The following is a 20,766-nucleotide window of genomic DNA, read 5'->3' on the forward strand; positions in this document are numbered from 1 at the left end:
GCAATCTTCAAGGTCTAAGAAATTAGCATATGAATCTCCAAGGTTTAGCTTTCAACTAAGAATATCAAAGGAACAAAGCAAAATTGGTGATAAAAGTAAATTGGAAAGTTGTTTAAAATTACATTTCCTATTTAAAGGGACAGTCAACCATAGAATTGTTATTGTTTTAAAAGATAGATAATCCCTTTATTACTCATTCCCCAGTTTTGCATAACCAACACAGTTATATTAATATACTTTTTACCTCTGTGATTACCTTGTATCTAGGAACCTTCTGCCAGCCCCCTGATCACATGACTGTGACTGTTTATCATCTATTGTCTTAAATTTAGCATTGTATTGTGCTAGATCTTAAATAACTTTCTGTGCCTGAACACAGTGTTATCTATATAGCCCACGTGTACTTTCTGTCTCTTTGTGTTGAAAAGAGATTTAAAAAGCATGTGATAAGAGGCAGCCCTCAAAGGCTTAGAAATTAGCATATGAGCCTACCTATGTTTAGTTTAAACTAAGAATACCAAGAGAAAAAAGCAAATTTGATGATAAAAGTAAATTGGAAAGTTGATTAAAATTAAAAGTCCTATCTGAATAATGAAAGTTTAATTTATACTTGACTGTCCCTTTAATACTAAACATCACGGACATTTAACTAGATATGTGCATGGCTAAAAAATTCTGTTCGGTTCGAATCGATTCGGAATTTTTCGAATTTCGGTTCGGATCGATTTGAATTCGGAAAATTTTGAATCGATTCGGTTCGAATTCGTTTCGGATTCGAAGAAATTCGTCTGAATTCGGTTCGGAAATTCAGAATTTTGGTAAGTGTTAGGTGGGATTAGACTAGTATTATGTACTGTATATTAGGTGTAACCCATAGCAGAGTGATATAACCTAATATACTGTACAATACTAGTGTAATCCATGGCCATCCGAATTTACCGAATAAATCCGAACTAATTCGGATGTATTCGGTAAATTCAGCAGTATTTTAATTTGGAAATTCGGTTCTATCCGAATCTCCGAATTTGCCGAATTTTCCGAATTTCCAAATCGATCCGAAACAAATTGCACATCTTCATTTAACATCAGAATCCCAAATGATATTAAACAGACACCCTCTATGCTTCAGGAAATGAGTAGTTTCTTAATCATTCGAAGTCACTAGAATTCAGACACTAAAATAATAATATCTGTCTGCTAACTGCCCCTGAACACTGGATTTTTTGTCATCTGCCACTGATGTGGTGGTTATATAGGGGAGCTAACGTTTTGAAAACGTTAAAGGATCATGCAAAGGTAGCTCTTACATTAACATTCTAGGAGAGTGGTCACTGGGGGGGAGGCAATTGGCCCCCCCAGCATAATGACAGGCCCCCCTATGTGCCCCCTCAATGGTGGCTTCCAGGCACTGTAGCAGCCCCAGCCTGCCCACCTGCAACACACCCAGCCTCACAAACAGCATGCCCCATTTCCGCTCATGACACATCTGTCTCCGCTCCTTATATAACCATTCTTGCTGTTTTTTTGTTTTTTGGGTTGTTGTTTTTTTGTTTTTTAAAGAAAAAAAAGAAATACATTTTTGAAATTAATCACTTTAGAGGAAACAAAGAAAACATTATCCTACAATGCCTCTATAAGCTATTTTTTTTTACTTATTGAAAATGTATTGTTAAACTTAAGTGTTTTCTTCTTTCCCAGGCATACACAAGTCAGTTCATTGCTTTAGTTATGTTTGGTCTAATGATGTCTGAAGATCGTATTTCAATGCAAGACCGGAGACAGGAAATTATAGATGGTCTCAACTCTTTACCCAGTAAGTTAGTTAATGATACATTTTAATCATAATGAGACAGCAAATTTGAAATTAAACTTAAATGAATTTGAGAATGAATTTTTAAACAGCTTTCCTATTTACTTATAATATCAATTTTGCTTATGTTATCAAATTTGCTTAGTTCTTTTGGTATCCTTTGTTAAAGAGTAATCCTAGTTGAGCTCATGAGAGTGCATGTGTCTTAATCCATCTGGCAGCCGTGTTTGCACCAATGTGTATAGCAATGTTATACATAGTTACAAACACTGCTGCCATAAAATGCTAAAGACACATGCATGCTCCTAAGCTCATATCAGCCTATCTTTACTATCCTTTTAATTATGTTTGTAAAAATACATTCACAAGTCAGAGCTTGAATAGCACAACTCAAAAATCCAAACTGTTAGAAGAGACACTATACATAATTTAAAGGGACAGGGAAAGCAAATTACCTTAAAGGGACAGTATACACCAATTTTCATATAAAAGAATAATATGCACAGATACTGAAATAAAAATCCAGTATAAAACTGTTTAAAAACTTATTTAGAAGCTTCCAGTTTAGCTCTGTTTAAAAGGTTACTGGAACACCCACTGCAAGTGGGAAATATCAGACACTCCCCCCTCCCCCTTCCTCTGCATATAAAAAGATCCTTTACACAAACAGAAGCAAACTGGAGTAGGTATACGTCGGTATTCTCCTAAAACTTTGGGGCTTGGTTAAGAGTCTGAAAACCAGAGCAATGTTATCTTAAAATAATTAAAACTATACATTTTTAAAAAAAGACAACTTTAGGGGCTATATGAATAGATCTACAAAACATTTATGCAAAGAAAAATCGGGGGCAAGATTACATATGCGGCGTCGCCCACAAAAGCCGGCGATGCTGGTTTTTACGGGGTTTTGGTATCACATATACGGCGCCGCATATAAATGCGGCGCATATATTTCACCCGTCAGCCGCTATTTTTACTCCGATAAGCTAACATAGAACCGCTTTGCAAATCGGTATCACATATTCAGCGCAAGGACTTACTCGCCGAAAATGGAGAAATTTTACTCCATTTTCACCTCGTCACACATAGGCAGGCGCAGCAAGTATGTGAGCACCATAACTCCCTGAAAATATTACCTAACACCTAACGCATGTGCAATATCTATGTACCTGTCAACCGCAATCCCCCACCGCAATAACTAATAAAGTATATTAACCCCTAATCCGCCAACCCCCACATTGCAATAAACCTAATAAATGTATTAACTCCGAATCCGCCATTAACCCACAACACAATAAACCTAATAAAACTATTAACCCCTAATCTGCCATTAACCCACAACACAATAATCCTAATGAATCTATTAACCCCTAACCCGACAAACCCCCACAATAACTAATTAAATTACTAAACCCCCTAACCTAACACCCCTAAATTAACCCCAATTACCTAAATAAAAAGCAATGTTAGCTTTTTTATTTTAATTGTAACTTAGTATTTTCTAATTTAGGTAATTGGGGTTAATTTAGGGGGTGTAAGGTTAGGGGGCTTAGTAATTTAATTAGTTATTTGCGTTGTGGGTTTTTTGGTGGATTAGGGGTTAATAGGTTAATTAGGGTACTTGCATTGTGGGGGTTTGGTGGATTAGGGGTTAATAGCTTTATTAGGATTATTGCATTGTGTAAATTTGGTGGTTTAGGGGTTAATATTTTTATTAGGTTTGTTGCAATGTGGGTTAATGGCGGATTAGGGGATAATACTTTTATTAGGTAGATCGCGAGGTGTGTGAATGGTGGATTAGGGGTTAATAGTTTAATAAGGCATATTGCATTGTGGGGGGTTGTTGGTTTAGGGGTTAATGCTTTTATTATTAGTTACAATATGGGTTTGATGGCAGATATAGGGGTTTTACGTGTTGGGTTTATTTATGGGAGATTTGATATAGGGATTTTAGGGAGATTTGATATATATTTTTTTTAATTTCTTAGCTGCCGGCAGTTTCTAAAGTGCCATAAGTCACTGGCGACTCCAGAAATTTGTATTTACGCTCATTTCTGGATATCGCTAGTTTATCCAACTTACGGCACTTTATGAACTGCCGGCACCGTATATGTGATACCCTGATGTGCGAGGTTAAATTACAGACAGCGCAGGTTTCAGCAATTGCACTGAAGCTTGCTTCGCATATGTAATCTAGCCCCTAGTGTATAATGTCCCTTTAAGCCCTTAGTGACCACAGCACTTTTCAATTTTCTTACCATTAAGGACCAGGGGTATTTTTACATTTCTGCTGTGTTTGTGTTTAGCTGTAATTTTCCTCTTACTCATTTACTGTACCCACACATATTATATACCGTTCTTCTCGCCATTAAATGGACTTTCTAAAGACACCATTATTTTCATCACATCATAAAATTATTCGGATAGAGCTTGCAATTTTAAACAATGTTCTGATTTGCTTCTGTTTTACATTTGCTTCAATTTCTTGGCATCTTTTATTGAAGAGTAAAACTAGGTTGTATAATAAGAGTTTAGGAGTGTCTTTATTACTCTATAGCAGCAGTGCAACATTATTTGTATCTGTGTTATACAATGTTGCAAAGCACTGCTGCCATAGAGTACTATAGATACATGCACTTTCCTGAACTCTTATGAGCCTTTCTATTTTTACTCTTCAGTAAAAGATACCAAGAGAACAAAGCAAATTTGATGGAATTGGAATGTTGTTTAAATTTGCCTGTTCTATCTGAATCCTGAAAGTTTAGTTTTGACTTTACTGTCCCTTTAAGTGCATAAAATTAAAAACTGTCCAATTTATTTTTTTCTAACCAATTTAACCTTTTTCTTTATGTATTCCCTGGAGCGTGCATGTGCATTGAGCAGTATATGTATAAAACTAGTGCAAGTAGTGTTGCAAACACTGATGCTATAGGGCTGAAGACACATACCTCTTGATCATACCTTGGTATGCTCTCATAGAAAAATGAAAAGTTTTAACAAAGGATACCTTATTATACCAGTACATTAAATAATAGCAGTAAATAGGAAACGTGTTTAAAATGATACTCTGTATGTGCCTTTAGTAATGTTATACGCCTCTTTACAACGCAATGTAAATAAAGACTAAAAAATAATGAATTTTAATATATGTGTATATAGATAAAGTTATGTTGGTTATGCCCACTATAATGTATACAAGTAAGAATACAGTGTGATAATATTGCTCATGGATATTAAAAAATAAAAAAACTTTACTTTTTCTACCTTCTGCTCTTAGAATTGATTAAAGAAGTTTTGTCTTTGGACGAGAAAATTAATGACTTGGCTCATGAACTTTACAAACAAAAGTCTCTTCTAGTAATGGGACGTGGCTATAATTATGCTACATGCTTGGAAGGAGCACTTGTAAGTATTATTTTTTTCGTGTTCTTATAATTCGAATATTCAGAACTAAAGGGAAAATGTATCAAGATTGCAAGGGAGACATTCAAATAATCGGCATCATTTTCATGAATTAATCAATTCAACATTTATAAACAGCAAATTAGAAGATTATGGTTTCGCTTTTTGTATTAATTTTCTTTATAAGGTTTCTAACCAGATATACAAAATTGTAGAGATTTATGAGTCTGAAATGAAATTATGGAAATTAAAAGAGTTACTTAATAGTACAGTAAAGTCAAAATTAAACTTTTGTGATTTAAATAGAGAATACAATTTTTAAACTTTCTAATTTACTTCTACAGTCATATGCAAAAGTTTATGCACCCCTGACAATTTCCATGATTTTCATTTATAAATAATTGGGTGTTTGGATCAGCAATTTCATTTTGATCTATCAAAATAACTGAAGGACACAGTAATATTTCAGTAGTGAAATTAGGTTTATTGGATTAACAGAAAATGTGCAATATGCATCAAAACGAAATTAGACAGGTGCATAAATTTTGGCACCCTTGTCATTGTGTTGATTTGAATAACTGTAACTACCTAGCACTGATTAATTGGAACACACAATTGGTTTGATGAGCCCATTAAGGTGCATCCAACCATGAGAAAAGGTATTTAAGGATGGCCAATTGCAAGTTGTTGTTCTCTTTGACTTTCCTCTGAAAACAAAGATTGTTCAATATTATGGTTTAGGGGAAGGCTACAAAAAGCTATCGCAGAGATTTAAGCTGTCAGTGTCCACTGTGAGGAACATAGTGAGGAAATGGAAGACCACAGGAACAGTTCTTGTTAAGGCCAGAAGTGGCAGGCCAAGTAAAATATCGGAGAGGCAAAGGCAAAGGATGGTGAGAACGGTCAAAAACAGCCCACAGACCACCTCCAAAGACCTACAACATCATCTTGCTGCAGATGGTGTCACTGTGCATCGTTCAACAATTCAGCGCACTTTGCACAAGGAGAAGCTGTATGGGAGAGTGATGCCACGCCACAAACAGAGTCGCTTGAGGTATGCAAACGCACATTTGGACAAGCCAGCTTTATTTTGGAAGAAGGTGCTGTGGACTGATGAAGCAAAAATTGAGTTATTTGGGCATAACAAGGTGCGTTATGCATGGTGGCAAAAGAATACAGCGTTCCAAGACAAACACTTGCTACCCACAGTAAAATTTGGTGGATGTTCCATCATGCTGTGGGGCTCTGTGGCCAGTGCCAGTACTGGGAATCTTGTTAAAGTTGGGGGTCGCATGGATTCCACTCAATATCAGCAGACACTTGAGAATAATGTTGAGGAATCAGTCACAAAGTTGAAGTTACGCCGGGGCTGGATATTTCAATAAGACAACAACGCAAAACACTGCTCAAAATCTACTCTGGCTTTATGCAGATGAACAAGTACAATGTTCTGGAATGGCCCCAGACCTGATTATCATTAAAAATCTGTGGGGTGATTTGAAGCGGGCTGTCCATGCTCGGCAACCATCAAACCTAACTGAACTGGAGATGTTTTGCAAGGAGGAATGGTCCAAAATACCTTCATCCAGAATCCAGACACTCATAACAGGCTATAGGAAGCGTCTAGAGGCTGTTATTTCTGCTAAAGGAGGCTCTACTAAATATTGATGCAATATTTATGTTGGGGTGCCCACATTTATGCACCTGTCTAATTTTGTTTTGATGCATATTGCGCATTTTCTGTTAATTCAATAAACCTAATTTCACTACTGAATTATTACTGTGTCCTTCAGTTATTTGATAATGAAATTGCTGATCCAAACACCCAATTATTTATAAAAGAAAATCATGAAAATTGTCAGGGGTGCCTAAACTTTTGCATACGACTGTATCCAATTTGCTTCATTCTCTTGGTTTCCTTTGTTGAAAGCATACATAGATAGGCTCAGCAGCAGCAATGCACAGCTCTGAAATAGCTGCTGATTGGTGGCTGAACATATATGCCTCTTGCCATTGGCACACCCATTGTGTTCAGCTAGCTCCCAATCATGCATTGCTGATTCTTTAACAAAGGATACTTACAGAATGAAGCAATTGTGCTTACAGAAGTAAATTGGAAAGTTGTTTAAAATGTTATGTTCTATCTGACACATGAAAGAACAGATTTGTGTTTTATGTCCCATTCAGTGTTAATCCATGTAATTTAAATTTACAATAAGAATTAGCAAATATAATTTTCACTTCTAATAAAAACTGGTTTGGACACACAGTCTATTTAGCACACAAGACAAGTATGTGATGATTGTTCTACTTGTATGATTGTATGTGTGACTAAGGGGAAATAGTGACGATACGAACAGTAAGGAAACAAAGGAGAATATGTTCTGATTAAGCTGGGATTCTACTACAAGCTACATATACAACTATGAAATGTTTCAAATATATTATTAATTATCTTTTGTTTTAAAACTCCAACACAATTATGAAAATGTGATCACTTATCATAAAACTAATTTAATATTCTTTTTGTTCCTAATCCCATTTTTTTCTAATCATCAGCATTCAGCTAACCCTGTTCTTTTAAATCAAAAGCATTCAGAATACCTTGTAATTGAAATGCTTTTTGTTTTTTACTTTACAATGTCTAATGGTATTTATGAATAAAGGTAATGAAAATAATAAAGGGACAGTTTACATAAAATGTTATCCCCTTTAAATTGTTCCCAATGATCCATTTTACCTGCTGGAGTGTATTACATGTTTTACAAGTAGCTAATTTACCCTTATTTCGGCATTTGAAATAGATGATTTAGCCTGTGGTATCAGCACCTATATTAAAAGTTTCTATACAGGAGTAGTGATGTCGCGAACATAAACATTTTCCACAACTGTTCGCAAACGGGCGAACCGGGCGAATTTTAAAACCCACAGGGACTTTTTCTGGCCACAATAGTGATGGAAAAGTTGTTTCAAGGGGACTAACACCAGGACTGTGGCATGCCGGAAGGGGATCCATGGCAAAACTCCCATGGAAAATTACATAGTTGATGCAGAGTCTGGTTTTAAGCCATAAAGGGCATAAATCACCTAACATTCCTAAATTGTTTGGAATAACGTGCTTTAAAACATCAGGTATGATGTTGTATCGATCAGGTAGTGTAAGGGTTACTCCCGCTTCACAGTGACAGACCAAACTCCCCGTTTAAAGGGACAGTCTACAACAGAATTTTTATTGTTTTAAAAGATAGATAATCCCTTTATTACCCATTTCCCAGTTTTGCATAACTAACACATTTATAATAATATACTTTTAACCTCTGTGATTATCTTGTATCTAAGCCTCTGCAAACTGCCCCTTTTTTCAGTTCTTTTGACAGACTTGCAGTCAAGCCAATCAGTGCCTGCTCCCAGATAACTTCTCGTGCACGAGCACAGTGTTATGAAATACGTGAACTAACACCCTCTAGTGGTGAAAAACTGTTAAAATGCAATCTGAAAGAGGTGGGCTTCAAGGTCTAAGAAATTAGCATATGAACCTCCTAGGTTAAGCTTTCAACTAAGAATACCAAGAGAACAAAGCAAAATTGGTGATAAAAGTAAATTGGAAAATTGTTTTAAATGACATGCTCTATCTGAATCATGAAAGTTTATTTTGGCCTAGACTGTCCCTTTAACGCACCGCAAACCACCGCAAACAGTCCATTTGCACAACCGCAAACTCCCCATTTGCACAAGGTTGGATACCAAGCTAGCCATGTCCCGTTCCTTGTCCTCACTGATGTCATTGAAGGTCTCTTCCTCCACCCAGCCATGTACAACACCAAGGGTCCCCGAAAGGTGACAACAAGCCCCCTGGGACACCTGCTGTGTTTGGTCTTCCACCTCCTCAAAGCCACCTTCCTCCTCTGACTCCTCTTCTTCAGACTCCTCTCTCTGCATTGCCTCTCTCTGCGTTATTATAAGGTGTGTTAAGTAGTACTATTCCTATCAGTTTAATCCCTGTTACGTCCCCTATCAGGGGACGTGTATATGGCATGGATTTTAGGAACCAGGAGATGGAAAAAGATGCTTGGTCGGTCCTACTACTTTAAATTTGGGGCACTGCGCGTGCAATCTAATGTGCCACCAGATAGGAGTGGTGTGTTAAGTAGTACTATTCTTATCAGTTTAATAAATGGTACGTCCCCTATCAGGGGACGTGTATATGGCATCGATTTTAGGAACCAGGAGATGGAAAAAGATGCTTGGTCGGTCCTACTACTTCAAATTTGGGGCACTGCGCGTGCAATCTAATGTGCCACCAGATAGGAGTGGTGTGTTAAGTAGTACTATTCTTATCAGTTTAATCCCTGTTACGTCCCCTATCAGGGGACGTGTATATGGCATCGATTTTAGGAACCGGGAGATGGAAAAAGATGCTTGGTCGGTCCTCCTACTTCAAATTTGGGGCACTGCACGTGCAATCTAATGTGCCACCAGATAGGAGTGGTGTGTTAAGTAGTTCTATTCTTATCAGTTTAATCCCTGTTACGTCCCCTATCAGGGGACGTGTATATGGCATGGATTTTAGGAACCGGGAGATGGAAAAAGATTCTTGGTCGGTCCTCCTACTTCAAATTTGGGGCACTGCGCATGCAATCTAATGTGCCACCAGATAAGAGTGGTGTGTTAAGTAGTACTATTCTTATCAGTTTAATCCCTGTTAGGTCCCCTATCAGGGGACGTGTATATGGCATCGATTTTAGGAACCGGGAGATGGAAAAAGATGCTTGGTCGGTCCTCCTACTTCAAATTTGGGGCACTGCGTGTGCAATCTAATGTGCCAACAGATAGGAGTGGTGTGTTAAGTAGTTCTATTCTTATCAGTTTAATCCCTGTTACGTCCCCTATCAGGGGACGTGTATATGGCATCGATTTTAGGAACCGGGAGATGGAAAAAGATGCTTGGTCGGTCCTCCTACTTCAAATTTGGGGCACTGCGCGTGCAATCTAATGTGCCACCAGATAGGAGTGGTGTGTTAAGTAGTACTATTCCTATCAGTTTAATCCCTGTTATGTGCCTATTTTTTGGTTTGGTTTGGTTTTTGAAGCCACAGTGCAGCACCAGAGGCCAGAAAAATTAGGCATGTACACATGCCTGAAAAATTAGGTATTGTTGCAGCCGCAACTACTGTTACACCAGATATGAGTTGCACTGGGGTGACACTGTGCTCTGGCAGGCACTGAAACGCACACGTGTGAAGGAAAATGACTGCTATTATTTCACAGTCAAAAAAGTGTTGTTTTTTTTAAATGTACACTACTGTTACACCAGATATGAGTTGCACTGGGATGACACTGTGCCCTGGCAGGCAGGCACTGAAATGCACACGTGTGAAGGAAACTGACTGCTATTATTACACAGTCAGAAAAGTGTTTTTTTTTTTTAAATGTACACTACTGTTACACCAGATATGAGTGGTGGCACTGGGCAAGTGGGCACAGTATACGCTGTGAGCCTGACACACACGCTGGCAGGCAGGCAACTGCAATTAGATTACACAGGGAAAAAAAAAAGAGCAGACTGATGTTCTAGCCCTAAAAAGGGCTTTTTGGGGTGCTGTCCTTAGAGCAGAGATCAGATGAGTCCTTCAGGACTGTAGTGGACACTGAATACACTAGCCTAGATATCGATTTCCCTATTAAATCAGCAGCAGCTACACTGTCCCTCCTCTCACTAAGAATGCAGCTTCCAAATGAATCTAAAATGGATGCTGTCCAGGAGGTAGGAGGGTCTGGGAGGGAGGGTCTGCTGCTGATTGGCTGGAATGTGTCTGCTGACTGTGAGGTGCAGGGTCAAAGTATTACTCAATGATGACGAATAGGGGGCGGATTGAACATCGCATATGTTAGCCCGCCACGGCGAACGCGAACAAGCTATGTTCGCCGGGAACTATTCGCCGGCGAACTATTCGCAAAATCACTATACAGGAGTCTAGGCTATTGACAAGCTTATGTAAACACAGCCAGCAGAAGATATTACACTCCCATTGAGGTGCAGCATAGTTAAGCAATAAAATGTTAATTTTCCAGTATTGAACATTGGTTTACAGACAAATATAAGATAAGGAAGATCTTAATGAGATCTGATATTACCTGCAAGCTCACACCATTTAAATAGGTTGTGGTTTAAAAGCACAAAACTAGCTAATTTATATACACAAATAAACCTGACAATGCACTTTCTCATATATTTTATACTCTGTAGCTGGTGTAACAAGTCATTGGAAATACATTAAGGGAAAAACAATGTCAAACCTAACGCTATTTCCACTTTAACCCCAGACACTTCCCTGGCCACACTGATTGGCAACCCGATAACCTACATCTATTATTATTTTCTATCACTACCTCTTTTATCTTCCAACTACAGGCTTTTTCTTGGCTAAACCCCCTTTGTGGAACAATCCAAACCAACATAATCTAAGAAACAGCTTATAATTTTGATCAATCCTATCTTGTACCTACTGATTCATTCATCCCTTAATTTGTCAATTGGATTTGGAGCAGGGTTTGTACTCTACTCTATAGAATACAGCAGTTTTATATAAATAAATATTACTCATTTTGGTTGTATTTAATGGGACGTTGTATTCTAATTTCTTTTTCCATTTTAACATGTTCCCAGTGGTCCATTTTGCCTGCTTGAGTGTATTTAATAGTTTGCAAACATCAATTTGTATCTTTTAGCTGATTTTGCCGGTAGAAACCACCTCCTCCACTGAAAATATAAATAATAAAATATTTTTTTTGTAGAAAAGCTATGTAAGCAGGTGACAATAGCAATAATTTATCTACCAGTGGGTAGGAGAGAGACATTTTTGTATCTGAAAAAGCTGGTTGTGTCCAGCCATAATTAGCATTTCTATACCTAAGTTTAGACATAGTTTTTGGGGGCTAAAGTCGGCAGCTTTGGGGTGTTATGTAAAAAACAGCACTGAAGGGCATTTACATTGTGGTTTATGGGAACTGTGTGTTCCCTGTAAATATATATGTCTATGAATATATAAATATATATATATATATATATATATATATATATATATATATATATATATATATATATATATATATATATTTATGTGTAAATATGTGTATATACGCATATTAACACAAATATATATGTATATATTCATATTCGTTTTCATGCTGTGTCTCACGGCATGAGAAGAAGGCTCCCATTGGAGCCTATGGAAGCACACTCTCTCGTGAGTGCAATGCTTCTATAATACCATTGTGTGCCCTGGTATTACAAAGTGGAGCAAAAGCAATATTTTGCCTTCCACTTATAATCTGGCCCTTTATACGCAAGTCTTTGAGAAGAACAGGTGATGTTATAATGAGCAAAAACAGCTATTACAAATGCAAAAATAAACATAAATGATCAATGTCCAATAAATTTAAAGGGACAAACCTAAAATCTATCTTACCTTATTCAGATAGAGCATCTGATTATAAATAACTTTCCAAATTACTTCAATCCTCTATTTTGCTCTCGTGGTATCCATTGTTGACAAGTATACCTAGGTAAGCTCAGGAGAAGCAATGCACTACTGGGAAGTAACTACTTATTGGTGGCTGCATGTATACACCTCTGTCATTGGTTCACATGATGTGCTCATCTAGCTCCAAGTAGTACATTGTTGTTCCTTCAACAAAGGATAGCAAGAAAATGAAGCACATTTGATAACTGAAGTAAATTAAAAAGTTGTTTAATATTGTATGTTCTATCTGAATCAGTAAAGAAAAAATGTGGGTTTCATGTGCCTTTAATACTCTGCAGTAGGTATAATAAGTCATTTGAAACGCATTAAGGGGAAAGCAATGTAAAGTATAGTGTCCCTTTTAGATTATTTTTCTCTCTCTTGCTTGCTTTACAGAATGTGTGAATTCACTGTATAAAAATGTGATTGTTTTATAAAATGTGTCAGTATAAATAGTTTAGAGTGAAGAGTTTTATACAAATGTGTTTTCTCTTTAGAAAATTAAAGAAATTACCTACATGCACTCTGAAGGAATTATGGCCGGTGAACTGAAGCATGGACCACTGGCCCTAATAGATAAACAGATGCCAGTTATTATGGTCATCATGAAAGATCCCTGTTATTCGAAATGCCAGAATGCACTACAACAGGTGGTGGCACGCCAGGTACGGTAAAGAGCGGCACTTTACTAACGTGTCATTCACTCTGGAGCTGCAACTCTCCTAGCCAATAACAAATGTTTAGAGATAAGATATAGAAGCTCTGTCTAATCTGTATTTTTAGTACTAGCTACAAGTAGCCAGTGATCCCGTTTATAAGAAGTAGATTTGATGTAACTAAATTTATTATCATTATTCATATAAGCATAAAAATATACAGAACACTGATAAAAATAAGAAAAGAGGGTTAATAAATTGTTGTGGGAGAGCTCTCCTTGTTTATGCGTCCTATAAGAGAACCTTGTATAGGAATGTTTTGTTTTTTCCATAAATGTTGATGTGATTTCCCAATTATGGGCTAGATTACAAGTGAAGTGCTATTAAACGCTCCTGCTCGAGTGTGAAATGCACAAGAAGTAAGAATTTTGCGCATGTCGGGTTTATTATTATTATTGGTTGGAAGTAAACTGTTTTCGCTCTTGCGCTAAACCCTCCACTCGTAAAAAGTCAAAGTTAGAATGTTGCGTGTGTGATGACCTATTCCCCCATAGAAGTCAATGGAGCCAAGAAATGTGGGGAAAAATACTAACACCCTACTAACACGAAATCACAATTGTATATTCTCAAGTGCGCTAACCCAACATGAAATTATGAAAATTTCACATTCCAATTTTTTTCACATAGGTATGTTCCATTTATTCATAAATACATATTTATATATATGATGTTTTTTTGGTAAAATATATATTTATATCTATAGATAGATGATTTATATATATATATGAATTTATAATGACATATAACATATTCTCCTATGTGCAGAACATTGGAATGTGAAATATTTGCAGCAAATACACACTATAACACTTTATTAAATATGAATATTGCATAAATATGCTTTTACATGTTTTCATCTACTTAAATGCAAAGGGATCCAATGCACTTATATATATGACTATATATGTGTACATATGTATGTATGTGTTTATATGTGTATATATGTTTGTAAATACATATACAGGTGGCCCTCGGTTTACGCCAGTTCAATTTGCGCCGTTTCAGAATAACAACCTTTTTTCAGTCATGTAACTGTTATTGAAAAGCTTTTGGAAAGCAAAGCACTAATTAAAATTGCCAGTAGGTGGAGCTGTCCGCTTGTTTTGCAGAAAAGTTATGCAACTTAACAGCCTTAAATTGATCTGTGTACACAGATCAGACCAGATCTATCGAGCAAAATTTAGCAGGCACTTCCCTATTATCTTCCTGTCCAGCAGCTTGAGGTGAGGGTGCCTAACTGCTTATTAATCACTGCAGATTGAAATACATAGAATAGGTGCAGACCCAATATTATCTACCATGCTAACAATGCAGAGAACTGATTGCAGAAAAATGTAATGATTGTAGAAAAGTAAAAAAACTTTTTGTTCATTAAACTTAGTTTGATGATGATGCAGTCTGTTGTGTGATTATTTAATTAGGTGATGTTTAGCAAATGTTTTTGTTCATTAAACTTAGTTTGATGATGATACAATCTATATTTTTAGGTTTATAATGCTGTTTAGCATTTAAAGTCTTCATTTCAAAGCTTTAAAAATAATGTATTAGGTGTTACTTAAGACAATTTTGAGAGGGGCCTGGAACCTAACTCCCTCACTTCCCATTGACTTACATTATAAACTGAGTTTCAATTTACAACAGTTTCTATTTACAACCATTCCTCCTGGAACCTAACCCCGGTGTAAACTGAGGGCTACCTGTGTGTATATATATATATATATATATATATATATATATATATATATATATATATATATTATATATATATCCATACATATCCATCTTTAGACATGTATATGTATGAATCTCAATGTTAAAACTTTTTGCCTGCTTTTTTTCTAACACCCGAGACCTCATATATTTGCGCCTTTATAACTTTTTATGTGCAATTTTTAAAAAATATTTTTTATTAGATAGTTTTATTATGAGTGTAAGTGTACTTTGTAATGTATTTTTGATGTGTTTTGTGCCCCTTCTTTGTTTTGGCAAACAGTTAATCAAAGCTCTGAGGTTGCGCTAACTCGATGCGTTAACTTCAATTGGGCTCAATCAATCGCGTTTACTTTTAACTTGTAATACGAGTGGAAAACTCGTAACTGTTAACGTGCCACTGGTAATCTGGCCCTATATTATTATATTTCTTTATAACAAAAAACGTATTTGATGTTGCAATATTGCACCTGCTTTAACAAGTTGAAAGTAAATGCGACCGCACAATCGCAAACTAAATTTGCACTTGTCTGGTAAGCGCAACTGAAATTTGGAGCCCGTTCCACTCAAATACTTGAAAAAAAGAAAAAATCATTTTTATAGACTATTAATATAAATTATGGTTTTTACAGTGTTTTACTATAAATATTGTGCATTCCAATGTTCTTCACTTCGAAGAAAATGTTCTTTGAATAGATGTATATACTGTATATATCTGTACCTGTTTATATTCATATAGATTTATAGGTGTGTGTATATATACTGTATATATCTGTACCTGTTTATATACATATAGATTTATAGGTGTGTGTGTGTGTGTGTGTATATATCTGTACCTGTTTATATTCATATAGATTTATAGGTGTGTGTGTGTATATATACTGTATATATCTGTACCTGTTTATATACATATAGATTTATAGGTGTGTGTGTATATATACTGTATATATCTGTACCTGTTTATATTCATATAGATTTATAGGTGTGTGTGTGTATATATACTGTATATATCTGTACCTGTTTATATACATATAGATTTATAGGTGTGTGTGTGTATATATACTGTATATATCTGTACCTGTTTATATTCATATAGATTTATAGGTGTGTGTGTGTATATATACTGTATATATCTGTACCTGTTTATATTCATATAGATTTATAGGTGTGTGTGTGTATATATACTGTATATATCTGTACCTGTTTATATACATATAGATTTATAGGTGTGTGTGTGTGTGTGTGTATATATCTGTACCTGTTTATATTCATATAGATTTATAGGTGTGTGTGTGTGTGTGTGTATATATCTGTACCTGTTTATATTCATATAGATTTATAGGTGTGTGTGTGTATATATACTGTATATATCTGCACCTGTTTATATACATATAAATTTATAGGTGTGTGTGTGTATATATATATATATATATATATATATATATATATATATATATATATATATATATATATATATATATATAAATAAATATAAATATGTGAAGAATATAGGAATGTAAAATATTTATTACTCGCTTCAGGTTAGCGCTGTAGGTCTAACGCAGTATCGGGTTAGCCCGCAAACGAATGGTGTTATTTTTTTTATTTTTTTTATTCCCGGCCTCCATTGAAGTCTACGGGAAGAAGAAGTTAGCTCTGTCATGATATCCGAAGTCCTGAATTTAGCGCTTATTGGCTTTTGCTTGCGTGCAATTTACTTTCAACTTGTAATACGCGTGCTAACCTACACATGCTAAAAGTTTACTTCTGGCGGACGGTGTTTGTACTAAATATTGCATCACTTGTAATCTAGCCAAAATCGTGTCATTTTAATAAGCAACATGTTTTCAAGTTTTATCTTTGCTTGAAATACAATGATTAAAATATGGTACTTTCTTAGGGGTGTCCAATCATTCTTTGTGTAAAGGATGATACTGAAAGCAGGAAACTAGCCTACAAAACGATTGAACTACCGCACACTGTGGACTGTCTGCAAGGAATTTTATGTGTAATCCCATTGCAGTTGCTGTCTTTCCACTTGGCAGTGCTCAGAGGATATGATGTAAGTTGGATAAATGTTTTTTTTACTTTAATTACATTTTGTAAATGTACAGCCTGTACATTATTATAAAAACTGTAAGGGGACAGCGCATACACCAGAGTGTCCAACTCAATTAATTAAGGGCCACACAGAGAGAAGGGTTCTACAGCTATACCTGATGAACACTATAATATAATTTTATGTAGTTAGAATGAAAACTGTTATTTAAACAATGGTGACTTTCAATTCAAGAGTTTAATTTATTTGTAAAGCAGAACTGTTGAATATTTACTGGACTGGTGTAATAAAGGGTATTATTCCCAGGTATCTGGATTTAGGAGCAGGATACAATCTGCTGGGGGTTACTACAATGGGCTCCATGTACGAAGCAGCGAAAGCTGCTCCGGAGCCTTTGCGGGGCAGGTTCGCATATGCGAGCCTGCTTCCCGCAATGTAAGAAGCAGCGAGTTAAGAAGCTGTCCGTCCACCATTTTGTACATGGAGCCCATTGTATTTATACTTTTTGGGTTATCTTGGTTTCATCTAAACCAAGTCCATACTGTTTCCATTTACTGATATCTGATTCATGAGGGGGCAACTCTAGATCAGATGACAGGGATCCATTTTATCTTGGAAAAGTTAACTTTGTGTTTCAAGAAGTTCAAAATGTGAATGTACCATGTGACTACAGTATAGTTGTTCATTTTACACACATTCTCATTAGCTCAAAAATGTTACAGAAATATGTTTATTCACCAAAGGTAACCTGTCACGACTCACAGCTGATATCCATGACACAGGCAGAGCAGGAGTTAAGAAAACACACATTTGCTAGGCCTTGTCTATTGTACTATACAAGACTTTATAAATCCTGTAGTAAGGAAAACCTATGGCTACTTAAGTTTTAGATATTCAATGTATGCCTGGTGGGTTCCTTAATTGTTATTTCCAGCAATATAATTACAGGCTGTAAGGTGGAGAAAATATTACCAATCACTTTTTCTAAAGCTGCAAATTAATTGCTAGGAAGTTTTAGCAAGTATTTTATTTGAATGTATAATATTGCCTTACCCATTAAAGGGACATTAAACTGCTAGGTACACCTACAGTAGTAGTTAATATTCACCATACTATTGTTTCTTTCTCTTGTGCCTGCAGTCTCTTTAATTCTGTTAGTTAGTCAAGTTATGCTCTGCATCGTCACACTGGGTGCCACAATCTTGGAACTTTATTATACTCACACACTGTGAGAGGTGTGGTGTGCATTCTCAGATGTTGTTTTCTTGACAAGCTTGTTTGTTCTCTTCAGTTTAGAGTGCACAATACAGAGCGGGAGCTGTACATGTTTGCAGTGGGTACATTGCTCTTTATTATTCCAGAGGCCTTTTTATATTTGTTATGTAACTTTTAACCTGTGGGAAAAAAAACTGTAAATATGTAAAACCTCTGTCTTCTGTTGTGTAAGCTAACAAAAGTGCAAGGTACAGCTGTAAAAGGTAATTGGTGATAGCTAACTGCTTCTATCACAAGATGCAACAATATGCAAGCTGCAAGATGGCGGCACCCAGTCTAGGGATGCAGTCTTTACCAACAGGCTTTTGTTATAGGTTAAAATAAGAGAAATGTTTTAAAGAGAGCTGCAGGTACAAGAGGAAAAACACAAGATTATGAGTAGTAACAATATTACTAAAGTTGTAACCTGGCGTTAAATGTCCCTTTAACCAGATTTCCGTCGCCATTCACTGAGCGCTCAGTAAAATTGGCCCTTCTGGTCACAGTCTCTTGCTACACCTATAGGAAAACTGATGAACATAAGGAGTTTGGAAAATGTTAAAACCTACAAAATGTTTCTCATCTATGTCTATGTGTTGAAGCTAAAACTGTTTTCCATATTTAGATCAATTTTTTGAGGGAACAAAATGATAAAACCTCTGTTAAATATGTAATAAATTGTGGCGGTTCCTTTTGTCTTGAATTGTACAATGAATTAAAAATCTTTTTTTTTTTTTCTTCATTTAGGTTGATTTTCCAAGGAATCTTGCTAAATCTGTGACCGTGGAATAAATATTTATACATTAATAGACGGTATTCTGTTGATGTATATAAATAATTTTAGCATGCATTTTAACATTTGGTATAAAAGATATAGTAGTTTTATACATATATGTTGTCTGCTTTTTATGTCCTTTATACCTAAGTGAATATTTTTATTGTAAACTTTCTTTTATATACTTAAGTGCCAAAGAAGGGAACTGTTTACATTTACTGTTGTGCAATATATGAATACTCTTCTGTTCAGGATGACTGTGAACACGTTTGTATAATCATTTTACTTTTTCAAATATTTTAAAGTATTTATAAAAATGTATAGTTAAGTTATTTTTGTTTGTTTTCATATCATGTTTAATTTTGAACAGCATTACTGAGAAAAAAAAGAATAATTTGCAAAGTGCATTAATGTAAAGCAATTAAAGGGATATGAAACCCAAACATTTTCATTGGTGATTCAGACAGAGCATACCATTTTAATAAAAAGTTTCCAATGTGCTTCTTTGTCATATAGTGCTCTTGCAAATGCATAATATTCTTGCAAAAGTGCTGCCATATAGTGCTCCGGAAATGGGCCTGCTCCTAAGCATATGTCCCTGCTTTTCAACAAAAGATACTAAGAGAACGAAGAAAATTGATATTAAAAATAAATTAGAAAGTTGTTTAAAATCGAATGCTCTGAATCATGAAAGAAAAAATTTAGGTTTCATATCCTTTAATGAATCTCAGCAGTGAACAAACTATTTTTGTAATAATTGTTTTTATTGAATTTTCAAGATTAAAAAAAAACAAAAAAAAACAATATTTAACCCAACATGGGAAATATAACATGAAATAATTAAAGGCGTATCCAAACAGAGAAAGCATGACTGTGATTTTTGTCTTGAGTGAACAAATTATTTTCAGATTTAATTTTTCCAAATAAACTGATTCTTACATGATGTTTTGTATGATTTATATATGTAACTTTTTTTTATCTCTGTCACCTATTTCAGATACATTTTATAAAATTATATGATTTAAACATGAATTTTGACATAAATGTACTCTAAGAAAATGATATCAACAAAAATGTTTGTTACTTGAATTATTGTCTCTTATGTAAAGTGATAACATATTTCAAGTACTGAGAAATACTGGCCAAATACAGGTTTCCTTTAAAGGGACAGTCTAGCCAAAATTAAACTTTCATGATTCAGATAGGGCATGCAATTTTAAACAACTTTCCAATTGACTTTTATCATTAAATTTGCTTTGTTCCCTTGGTGGTATTTTTGAAAAGCTAAGCCTAGCTTGGCTCAAACTGATTTCTAAACCGTTTAAAAACGCCCCTTAGTTGAGAGCATTTTGAAAGTTTTTTACAGTTAGACAGTACTAGTTCATGTGTGTCATATAGATAACATTGTGCTCACTCCCGTGGAGTTATTTAGGAGCCTGCACTGATTGACTAAACTGCATGTCTGTCAAAATCCCTAAGATAAGGGGGCAGTCAGCAGACGCTTAGCTACAAGGTAA

The 20,766-nt window shown here is 35.5% G+C and overlaps 1 protein-coding gene across 1 annotated transcript in view; it reads left to right on the forward strand.

Annotated features, from left to right (window-relative positions):
- GFPT2 (glutamine-fructose-6-phosphate transaminase 2) overlaps positions 1-20,192 on the forward strand; it is a 123,086-nt gene extending 102,894 nt beyond the window's left edge. Inside the window, exons 16-20 of the mRNA XM_053717235.1 lie at positions 1,699-1,813; positions 5,088-5,215; positions 13,233-13,400; positions 17,062-17,223; positions 19,222-20,192. Of these exons, the coding sequence (XP_053573210.1) occupies positions 1,699-1,813; positions 5,088-5,215; positions 13,233-13,400; positions 17,062-17,223; positions 19,222-19,266 (618 nt within the window). The 3' untranslated portion in view covers positions 19,267-20,192. The remainder of the gene's footprint in view (positions 1-1,698; positions 1,814-5,087; positions 5,216-13,232; positions 13,401-17,061; positions 17,224-19,221) is intronic.
- Positions 20,193-20,766: the final 574 nt, after the last annotated feature.

The sequence above is a fragment of the Bombina bombina genome, chromosome 6 (assembly GCF_027579735.1).
Source record: "Bombina bombina isolate aBomBom1 chromosome 6, aBomBom1.pri, whole genome shotgun sequence".
Classification (NCBI taxonomy): Eukaryota; Metazoa; Chordata; class Amphibia; order Anura; family Bombinatoridae; genus Bombina; species Bombina bombina.